Below are 12,102 nucleotides of genomic sequence, written 5' to 3'. Positions count from 1 at the left end.
AACCTGGTCAAGGAAGAAATAAAGAAAGAAATTAAAGACTTTTTAGAATTTAATGAAAATGAAGGTACAACATACCCAAACTTATGGGACACAATGAAAGCTGTGCTAAGAGGAAAACTCATAGCACTGAGTGCCTGCAGAAAGAAACAGGAAAGAGCATTTGTCAGCAGCTTGACAGCACACCTAAAAGCTCTAGAACAAAAAGAAGCAAATACACCCAGGAGGAGTAGAAGGCAGGAAATAATCAAACTCAGAGCTGAAATCAACCAAGTAGAAACAAAAAGGACCATAGAAAGAATCAACAGAACCAAAAGTTGGTTCTTTGAGAAAATCAACAAGATAGATAAACCCTTAGCCAGACTAACGAGAGGACACAGAGAGTGCGTCCAAATTAACAAAATCAGAAATGAAACGGGAGACATAACTACAGATTCAGAGGAAATTCAAAAAATCATCAGATCTTACTATAAAAACCTATATTCAACAAAACTTGAAAATCTTCAGGAAATGGACAATTTCCTAGACAGATACCAGGTATCGAAGTTAAATCAGGAACAGATAAACCAGTTAAACAACCCCATAACTCCTAAGGAAATAGAAGCAGTCATTAAAGGTCTCCCAACAAAAAAGAGCCCAGGTCCAGACGGGTTTAGTGCAGAATTCTATCAAACCTTCATAGAAGACCTCATACCAATATTATCCAAACTATTCCACAAAATTGAAACAGATGGAGCACTACCGAATTCCTTCTACGAAGCCACAATTACTCTTATACCTAAACCACACAAAGACACAACAAAGAAAGAGAACTTCAGACCAATTTCCCTTATGAATATCGACGCAAAAATACTCAATAAAATTCTGGAAAACCGAATTCAAGAGCACATCAAAACAATCATCCACCATGATCAAGTAGGCTTCATCCCAGGCATGCAGGGATGGTTTAATATACGGAAAACCATCAACGTGATCCATTATATAAACAAACTGAAAGAACAGAACCACATGATCATTTCATTAGATGCTGAGAAAGCATTTGACAAAATTCAACACCCCTTCATGATAAAAGTCCTGGAAAGAATAGGAATTCAAGGCCCATACCTAAACATAGTAAAAGCCATATACAGCAAACCAGTTGCTAACATTAAACTAAATGGAGAGAAACTTGAAGCAATCCCACTAAAATCAGGGACTAGACAAGGCTGCCCACTCTCTCCCTACTTATTCAATATAGTTCTTGAAGTTCTAGCCAGAGCAATCAGACAACAAAAGGAGATCAAGGGGATACAGATCGGAAAAGAAGAGGTCAAAATATCACTATTTGCAGATGACATGATAGTATATTTAAGTGATCCCAAAAGTTCCACCAGAGAACTACTAAAGCTGATACACAACTTCAGCAAAGTGGCTGGGTATAAAATTAACTCAAATAAATCAGTAGCCTTCCTCTATACAAAAGAGAAACAAGCCGAGAAAGAAATTAGGGAAACGACACCCTTCATAATAGACCCAAATAATATAAAGTACCTCGGTGTGACTTTAACCAAGCAAGTCAAAGATCTATACAATAAGAACTTCAAGACACTGAGGAAAGAAATTGAAGAAGCCCTCAGAAGATGGAAAGATCTCCCATGCTCATGGATTGGCAGGATTAATATAGTAAAAAATGGCCATTTTACCAAAAGCAATCTACAGATTCAATGCAATCCCCATCAAAATACCAATCCAATTCTTCAAAGAGTTAGACAGAACAATTTGCAAATTCATCTGGAATAACAAAAAACCCAGGATAGCTAAAGCTATCCTCAACAATAAAAGGACTTCAGGGGGAATCACTATCCCTGAACTCAAGCAGTATTACAGAGCAATAGTGATAAAAACTGCATGGTATTGGTACAGAGACAGACAGATAGACCAATGGAATAGAATTGAAGACCCAGAAATGAACCCACACACCTATGGTCACTTGATTTTTGACAAAGGAGCCAAAACCATCCAATGGAAAAAAGATAGCATTTTCAGCAAATGGTGCTGGTTCAACTGGAGGGCAACATGTAGAAGAATGCAGATCAATCCATCCTTATCACCCTGTACAAAGCTTAAGTCCAAGTGGATCAAGGACCTCCACATCAAACCAGACACACTCAAACTAATAGAAGAAAAACTGGGGAAGCATCTGGAACACATGGGCACTGGAAAAAATTTCCTGAACAAAACACCAATGGCTTATGCTCTAAGATCAAGAATCGACAAATGGGATCTCATAAAACTGCAAAGCTTCTGTAAGGCAAAGGACACTGTGGTTAGGACAAAACGGCAACCAACAGATTGGGAAAAGATCTTTACCAATCCTACAACAGATAGAGGCCTTATATCCAAAATATACAAAGAACTCAAGAAGTTAGACCGCAGGGAAACAAATAACACTATTAAAAAATGGGGTTCAGAGCTAAACAAAGAATTCACAGCTGAGGAATGCCGAATGGCTGAGAAACATTTAAAGAAATGTTCAACATCTTTAGTCATAAGGGAAATGCAAATCAAAACAACCCTGAGATTTCACCTCACACCAGTGAGAATGGCTAAGATAAAAAACTCAGGTGACAGCAGATGCTGGCGAGGATGTGGAGAAAGAGGAACACTCCTCCATTGTTGGTGGGATTGCAGACTGGTAAAACCATTCTGGAAATCAGTCTGGAGGTTCCTCAGAAAATTGGACATTGAACTGCCTGAGGATCCAGCTATACCTCTCTTGGGCATATACCCAAAAGATGCCTCAACATATAAAAGAGACACGTGCTCCACTATGTTCATCGCAGCCTTATTTATAATAGCCAGAAACTGGAAAGAACCCAGATGCCCTTCAACAGAGGAATGGATACAGAAAATTTGGTACATCTACACAATGGAATATTACTCAGCTATCAAAAACAATGCCTTTATGAAATTCGTAGGCAAATGGTTGGAACTGGAAAATATCATCCTGAGTGAGCTAACCCAATCACAGAAAGACATACATGGTATGCACTCATTGATAAGTGGCTATTAGCCCAAATGCTTGAATTACCCTAGATCCCTAGAACAAACGAAACTCAAGACAGATGATCAAAATGTGAATGCTTCACTCCTTCTTTAAATGAGGAAAAAGAATACCCTTGGCAGGGAAGGGAGAGGCAAAGATTAAAACAGAGACTGAAGGAACACCCATTCAGAGCCTGCCCCACATGTGGCCCATACATATACAGCCACCCAATTAGACAAGATGGATGAAGCAAAGAAGTGCAGACCGACAGGAGCCGGATGTAGATCGCTCCTGAGAGACACAGCCAGAATACAGCAAATACAGGGGCGAATGCCAGCAGCAAACCACTGAACTGAGAATAGGTCCCCCGTTGAGGGAATCAGAGAAAGAACTGGAAGAGCTTGAAAGGGCTGGAGACCCCAAAAGTACAACAATGTCAAGCAACCAGAGCTTCCAGGGACTAAGCCACTACCTAAAGACTATACATGGACTGACCCTGGACTCTGACCCCATAGGTAGCAATGAATATCCTAGTAAGAGCACCAGTGGAAGGGGAAGCCCTGGGTCCTGCTAAGACTGAACCCCCAGTGAACTAGACTATGGGGGGAGGGCGGCAATGGGGGGAGGGTTGGGAGGGGAACACCCATAAGGAAGGGGAGGGGGGAGGGGGATGTTTGCCGGGAAAGGGAATAACACTTGAAATGTATATAAGAAATACTCAAGTTAATAAAAAAAAAGCACATCTGAAAAAAAAATATAGATTCCATAAAATTGGAAAGCCCACAAGAAATGGATGCAAATTATATATATATATAAATATTATAATATATATATATGTGCAGTAGATATATATCAATCTACTAAGGATAAATCAAGATGAAATAGTCAATTTAAGCAAACCCCAAACCCCTAGTGAAATAGAATCAGTAATTAAAAGTCACCCAGCCCAAAAAGCCCTGGACCAGATGGATTTGGCATAGAATTCTATCACACCTTCAAAGAGCTAAAACTAATGTTCCTCAACATATTCTGCAAAACAGAAACTAAAGGAACATCTCCTGGTTCTTTTTATAAGCCACTATTATCCTAAACTACTCAAAGACACAACAGAAAAGAAAATCATATACCAATATCACATATTAACATAGATGCAAATTTTCTCAATAAAATACTTGGAAACGAATTCAAGAACACATCAAAAGTATTATTTACCATGATCAAGTTGGCTTCATCCCAGAGATTCAGGGATTATTCAACAAACATAAATCAACAAATTTAATTCATCACACAAGTAGACTGAAAGATGTTGCACACTGTGAACCCCTGAGATTGTGAACTGTAAGAATCTGCTTCTAGTTGCGGCTTAGCATTTGATCTTCTTTACTTGTAAACAAGTACTTGTGGTATGGCTCAGCCCTAGCACACGCCTTCAATCCAAGAGCTAAATAAATTCAACCATAGGGTAAGAGGTGTAGGGAGTGAACATAAGTAAACAGAAGGAGGGTCTTTGAGTTGAAGGGCATTTAATTTAAGACAGCCTAGGGAAGGAGAAAGAGTTTTGTTCCCACCCTAATCCCAGGACATGAGTGGAGTAGGAAGGTCAGCTGGGTGCCTTCTCTGCCTCTCTGAGCCAGCAGGCTTTCTCCACAGCATCTGGCTCCTGAGTCTTCATTTGGAAAATTGAACATTTGGAATTTAGTTTTTTAAAACAACAGAAAAACCATGTGATCATCTCATTAGATAAAGAAAGGCCTTTGACTGGAGATGAACACAAACAGGGAAACCCAAGAAAGGCAAGAGAAGGCTCAAGCACAACCGTCAGATTTTGTATTTAAAGATTGCCATGCTCTGTGTGACTGTCCTGTCTGTGTGACTGGTTCCTTTTCTTATGTGATCGAAGGAGGAGGACTTGCTCTGCAAAACACTAGCAATCTTTTTATGGGCTATGCAAGCCAGCAGCTCGTGCTTACATATAAGAAAAGCCCTGCTATGTCTGTATGGTGATTAAGGAGCACTGTGCTGTGACTATGGAAACTGGACAGCCAGGAAGCACTGCACTCTGGATTGTGGGCATTCACATGCAAATGACCAACATTACAGTAGAGGACAGGTCCCCTCACCAGACTACTGACGCCATAAGGAAGCTCCGTCCTAAAATTTCTGTACGGGGCTGGTGGCAGATTGAACTCAAACATACAGTTATGAAATTGGCCAAGTTTAAGTAAAGAGTTAGAGGCATGTATGTGTTTCATTTAAATGGAGGAGGAGGAGGAAGGAGGAGGAGGAAGGAGGAGGAGAAGGAAGAAGAAAAGAAGAAGAAGTAGAAGAAGAAGAAGAAGAAGAAGAAGAAGAAGAAGAAGAAGAAGAAGAAGAAGAAGAAGAAGAAGAAGAAGAAGAAGAGGAGGAGGAGGAGGAGGAGGAGGAGGAGGAGGAGGAGGAGGAGGAGGAGGAGGAAGAGGAGGAGGAGGAGGAGGAGGAGGAGGAAGAGGAGGAGGAGGAGGAGGAGGAGAAGGAGAAGGAGGAGGAGGAAGAGGAGGAGGAGGAGGAAGAGGAGGAGGAGGAGAGCTAAAGCGGTGAGTGAATTGGTTAGAAATTTCCCAAGATGGCACACTCACTTGTTGGCTGCCACAGTCACAAATTTCGTCACCTTCCACTTTGCCATTTCCACAGACTGCTCTTGGACTCCTTTGCATCTCTGGCTTATTCTGCAGACATTTGGCACCCTCGTTCAATTTAAAACGTTCAAAGTCATTCGAACTGCAGTTGCTAAATGTTTTCACACCTGTATATTGCCTAAAAAGGAATTCGTATACTGTCGTCAGCAGTCTACATCTCAAAGCATAACTCCATATTATGTGTTAGCTTTGTGATATTGATTGATGATAGCAAATACCCCAAATAAGTGCTCATTACTGTAATCATTCTTGGGGAGGTCATGTGATTTTATTCACCACAATACATTTTGTTACTAGAAAAAGCAAGAAACTAATCTAATTTCAACTAACCCAAAAGAAGATAGCTACACAAACATAATTCCACCTCTAACAATAAAAACAGCAGGAAACAACAATTATTGGTCCCTAATCTCTCTCAACATCAATGGATTCAACTGCCCAATAAAAAGACATAGACTAAGAGATTGGATAGGTATAAAAGGACCCAGAATTTTACTGGGAAACACACCTCAGTGACAAAGACAGACACTACCTCAGAGTAAAAGGCTGGAAAACAATCTTCCAAACAAATGGTCCCGAGAAACAAGCTGGAGTATCCATACTAATGTCAAATAAAATCAACTTTCAATCAAAAGTTATCAAAAAAAGATAAGGAAGGGCATTTCATATTTATCGAAAGAAACATCCACCAAGATGAACTCTCAGTCCTAAATATCTATGCTCCAAATGCAAGTGCACCTACATTCATAAAAGAAACCTTACTAAAACTCAAAGCACACGTTGCACCTCACATAATAAAAGTGGGAGACTTCAACACCCTACTATCATGAATGGACAGATCATGGAAGCAGAAACTAAACAGAGACACAGTGAAAAATAACAGAAAATATGAACCAAACGGATATCTATAGAACATTTCATCCTACAACAAAAGAATATACCTTCTTCTCAGCACCTCATGGTACCTTCTCCAAAATTAACCATATTATTGGTCACAAAATAGGCTTCACAGATACAAGAAGATTGTAATAATCTTATGAATCCAACCAGATCAACATGGACTAAGATTGGTGTTCAATAACAACAATAATGACAGAAATTCCACATACATGTGGAAGCTGAACAATGCTCTCTCTACTCAATGGTAACTTGGTCAATGGAGAAATAAAGAAATTAAAGACTTTTTAGAATTTAATGAAAATGAAAACACAACATACCCAAACTTATGGGAATAATGAAACCAGTGCTAAGAGGAAAACTCATAGCTCTGAGTGCCTCCAAAAAGAAACTGGAGAGAGCATACACTAGCAGTTTGACAGCACACCTGAAAGTTCTAGAACAAAAAGAAGCAAATACATCCAAGAGGAGTAGATGTATCAAACTCAGGGCTGAAATCAACCAAGTAGAAACAAAAAGAACTATACCAAGAATAAAAAAAAAAAAAAAAAAAAAAAAAAAAAAGACAAGAGCTGGATCTCTGAGAAAAATCAACAAGATAGATAAACTCTTAGCCAGACTAACCAGAGGGCACAGAGACAGTATCCAAATTAACAAATTCAGAAATGAAAAGGGAGGGAGAGGGAAGGAGAGGTGGATGAGGAGGGGAACACCCTCATAGAAGAAGGGGAAGGGGATGGGGTAGGGGACTTATGTCCAGGAAACTGGGAAAGGGAATAACATTTGAAATGTAAATAAAAAAATTTAAAAAAAAAAAGATTCAGGGGTTGAAGATTTAGCTCAGTGGTAGCAAGTGCAAGGCCCTGGGTTCTATCCCCAGCTCCGAAAAAAAGAAAAAAAAAAGATTCAAAGTGAAACAAAAAAAGAAACAAATGAAAAGGGAGACATAACAACAGAAACAGGAAATTCAAAAAAATTAACAGATCCTACTACAAAAGCCTATACTCAACAAAACTGGAAAATCTGGATGAAATGAACAATTTTCTAGACATATACCAGGTGCCAGAGTTAAATCAGGATCAGATAAACCATCTAAGCAGTCCCATAGCTCCTGAAGAAATAAAGGCAGTCATTAAAAGTCTCCCAACCAAAAAAAGCCCAGGATGAGAGGAGTTTAGTGCAGAATTCTATCAGACCTTTATAGAAGACCTAATACCAATACTGTCCAAACTATTCCACAAAATAGAAACAAAAGGAACACTATCCAATTCCTTCTACGAACCACGCTTACCATTATACTTAAACCACACAGATCCAACGAAGAAAGAAAACTTCAGACCAAATTCCCTTATGAATATCAATGCAAAAATACTTAATAAAATTCTCACAAACTGAATCTAAGAACACATTAAAACAATCATCCATCATTATCAAGTAGGCTTCATCCCAGGGATGCAGGAATGGTTCAATATATGGAAATCCATCAATGTAATCCACTATATAAACAAACTCAAAGAAAGAAAGCACATGATCATCTCATTAGATGCTGAGAAAGCATTTGAGAAAATTAGCACCCCTTCATGTTAAAAGTCTTGGGAAGATCAGCAATTCAAGGCCCATAACTAAACATAATAGAAGCCATATACAGCCAACCAGTAGCCAACATCAAACTAAAAGGAGAGAAACTTGAGACAATCCCACTAAAATCAGGGACTAGACAAGGCTGCCCACTCTCTCCCTACTTATTCAATATAGTATTCAAAGTCCTAGTCAGAGCAATCAGACAACAAAAGAAGGTCAAAAGGATACAAATTGGAAAGGAATAAGTCAAAATATCACTATTTGGAGATGATATGATAATATAGTTATGGGACCCCAAAAGTTCCACCAGAGAACTCCTAAACCTGATAAACAACTTCAGCAAAGTGTCTGGGCATAAACTTAACAAATCAATAGTCTTCCTCTACTCAAAGGATAAACAGGCTGAGAAAGAAATTAGGGAAACGACACCCTTCACAATAGACACAAATTATATAAAATACCTCATTGTGACTCTAACCAATCAAGTGAAAAATCTGTATGATAAGAACTTCAAGTCTCTGAAGAAAAAAATTGAAGAAGACCTCAGAAGATGGAAAGATTTCCCATGCTCGTGGATTGGCAGGATTAATACAGTAAAAATGGCCATCTTGCCAAAAGCAATCTACAGATTCGACGCAATCCCCATCAAAATTCCTAATCAATTCTTCATTGAGTTAGAAAGAGCAATTTGGAATTACAAAAAACCCAGGATAGTGAAAACTATCCTCAACAATAAAAGAACTTCTGGGGGAATCACCCTTCCTGACCTCAAGCTGTACTACAGAGCAATAGTGATAAAAACAAACAAACAAAACTGTATGGTATTGGTACAAAGACAGGGAGGTAGATCGAAGGAACAGAATTGAAGACCCAGAAATGAGCCCACACACCTATGGTCACTTGATCTTTGACAAAGGAGCCAAAACCATCCAGTGGAAAACGGATAGCATTTTCAACAAATGGTGCTGGTTCAACTGGAGGTCAGCATATAGAAGAATGAAAATCAATCCATTCTTATCACCCTGTACAAAGCACAAGTCCAAGTGGATCAAGGACCTCCACATAAAACCAGATACACTCAAATTAACAGAAGAAAAAGTGGGGAAGAACATTGAACAAATGGGCACTGGGGAAATTTTCCTGAACAAAACATCAATGGCTTATGCTCTAAGATCAAGAATCGACAAATGGGACCTCAAAAAACTGCAAAGCTTCTGTAAGGCAAAGGATACTGTCATTAGGACAAAATGGTAACCAACAGATTGGGAAAAGATCTTTACCAATCCTACATCTGATATAGAGCTAATATCCAAAATATACAAAGAACTGAAAAAGTTAAGACTCCAGAGAGTCAAATAACCCTATTTAAAAATGGGGTACAGAACTAAACAGAGAATTCTCTCCTGAGGAATATCAAATGACTGAGAAGCATCTAAAGAAATGTTCAACATCCTTAGTCCTCAGGGAAATGCAAGTCAAAACAACTCTGAGATTCCACCACACACCAGTCAGAATAGCTAAGATCAAAAACTCAGGTGACAGCAGATGCTGTCAAGGATGTGGACAAAGAGGAACACTCTTCCATTGTTAGTGGGATTGCACACTGATACAATTACTCTGGAAATCAGTCTGGAGGTTCCTCAGAAAATTGGACATAGTTCTACCTAAAGACCCAGCTATACCACTCTTGGGCATATACCCAAAAGATATTCCAACATATAACCAGGACACATGCTCTACTATGTCCCTAGCAGCCTTATTTATAATAGCCAAGAGCTGGAAAGAACCCAGATGTCCCTCAACAGAGGAATGGATACAGAAAATGTGGTATATTTATACAATAGAGTACCTACTCAGCTATTAAAAACAATGACTTCATGAAATTCATAGGCAGATGGAATGAACTAGAATATATCATCCTGAGTGAAGTAACCCAATCACAAAAAATTACAGATGGTATGTATTCACTGATAAGTGGATATTAGCCCAAAAGCTCAGATTACCCAAGATACAATCCACAGACCACATGAGACTCAAGAAGAAGGAGGACCAAGGTGTGGATGCCTCAGTCCTTCTTAGAAGGAGGAACAAAAATATTTATAGGAGGAGATATGGAGACAAAGTTTGGAGCAAAGACTGAAGGAATGGCCTATTCAGAGCCTGCCTGCCCCACCTGGGGATCTAGCATATATATACATATATATGTGTGTGTGTGTGTGTGTGTGTGTGTGTGTGTGTGTGTGTGTGTGTGTGTGTACACCCACCAAACCCAGACAATATTGCTGATGCCAAAAAGTGCATGCTGACAGGTGCCTGATATCTGTCTTCTGAGAGACTCTGCCAGAGCCTGACAAATACAGAGGTGAATGCTAGCAGCCAGCCATTGGACTGAGAATGGGGATTGAAGATTAGAGAAAGGATTGAAGGAGCTGAAGGGGTTTGCAACCCATCAGAACAACAATACCAACCAACCAGAGCTCCCAGGGACTAAACCACCAATCCAAAGTGTACACATGGATATACCCATGGGTTCCAGGTGCATATGTAACAGAGGATGGCCTCGTTGGGCACCAATGGGTGGAGAAGCCCTTGGTGCTGTCAAGGCTCAACACCCCTCCCCCGCCCCAGTGTAGGGGAGTGTCAGGGCAAGGAGCTGGGAAGGGGTGGGTGGATGGGTGGAGGAGCACCCTCATAGAAGAAGGGGGAGGGAGAGATGGGATGGGGGGTTTGTGGTTGGGAAACCGGGAAAGGGGATAACATTTGAAATGTAAATAAAAAAATCGAATAAAAAAGTAATGAAAGAGATAACTGGTTTTTTGAAAAATATTAAGATTGGCAAGCTTTTATCCAAACTGACAAAATAAAAGAGAAAAATCAAGCTAATAAAGTTAGAGACTAAAAGAGAATTACAAAAACAGACCCCAAAAAACCAGAAGATCGTTACAGAAAATTTAGAAGAAATATACATTTCTTACGCATATGATTTACCAAAATTAAAACCAGAAGATCTAACAATTTATATAAACCTATAACAGACAATGAGTGTAATCAAGTGTCCGTATAAACAAAATCCCAGAACCAAATATACTCCCTGCTATATTCTCTAAAGCCAAGATAGATTTTAAATGGTTCCTCAAAATAGAGAAGGAACATACTCATTCTATAAAACCAACCTTACCCCGCTCCGACCAAAACTGTATAATAGTATAACAGGCAAAACAATTTCTCCGATAAACAGAGATGCAAAATTTCCCTACAAAATACTTAAAAAACAGAATTCAAAAACATATTCAGAAGACAGCAGGTCACAATTAAATTGGCTCAATCCCAGGAATGCAAGATTAACTCTATATAATCATGTCAATAAATATAAAGCACCTTAAAATTAGAATCGTGGGCAGAAGTCACATGACCATTTCAATAAAAGCAAAACATCTTTATGATAAATATCCTGAAGAAATTAGGAACAGTTGGAGCATACCTCGACATAAGAAAGACTATGCAAGACAAACCTAGGTCAACGTTCTTCTAAATGGAAAATACTGGGACTTTTTCTTGCCAGATCCAGAACAAGTGTTCCCATTTCTTCTGCTTTTATTCAACATAATGTTTGAAGTCTTAGCCAGAACAACAAGGAAGAAGAAATAAGAGGATCTGGTGACACATGACTTTAACCACCGTACTCAGGAGGCAGAAGATCTCTATGAGTCAGGACTAGCCTGGTCTACATAGTGAGCTCCAAGCCAGTCAGTGCTGCATGATGAGACCCTGCCTCAAAAAACAGAAAGAAAAAGAGGGGACTAGAGGGATGGTTTGGTAGTTAGGAGAACATGAAGACCCGAGTTAAGTTCCCAGAGTCTATATCAGAAATTTTACCACTGTGTGTGATTCACCTCCATGGACGTCCAAATACTCTGGCTTCCAGCC

General features: G+C 39.3%; 2 protein-coding genes across 2 annotated transcripts in view; both read right to left on the bottom strand.

Annotated features, from left to right (window-relative positions):
• Window positions 1-12,102, bottom strand: part of Erich1 (glutamate-rich 1) — a gene marked incomplete at its 5' end in the record, with an annotated part of 52,793,804 nt that overhangs the window by 8,457,677 nt on the left and 44,324,025 nt on the right.
• The window catches only part of Adam32 (ADAM metallopeptidase domain 32), a 109,831-nt gene that overhangs the window by 55,145 nt on the left and 42,584 nt on the right, over window positions 1-12,102 (bottom strand). For both annotated transcript variants that reach the window (XM_087588716.1, NM_001170582.1), the window contains 1 exon segment: window positions 5,638-5,815. In XM_087588716.1, the coding sequence (XP_087444842.1) occupies window positions 5,638-5,815 (178 nt within the window).

This window comes from Rattus norvegicus, chromosome 16 (genome assembly GCF_021556685.1).
Source record: "Rattus norvegicus strain SHRSP/BbbUtx chromosome 16, alternate assembly SHRSP_T2T, whole genome shotgun sequence".
Classification (NCBI taxonomy): domain Eukaryota; kingdom Metazoa; phylum Chordata; class Mammalia; order Rodentia; family Muridae; genus Rattus; species Rattus norvegicus.
The sequence above is the reverse complement of the archived record's forward strand: the minus strand, read 5'-3'. Positions and strand labels throughout refer to the sequence as shown.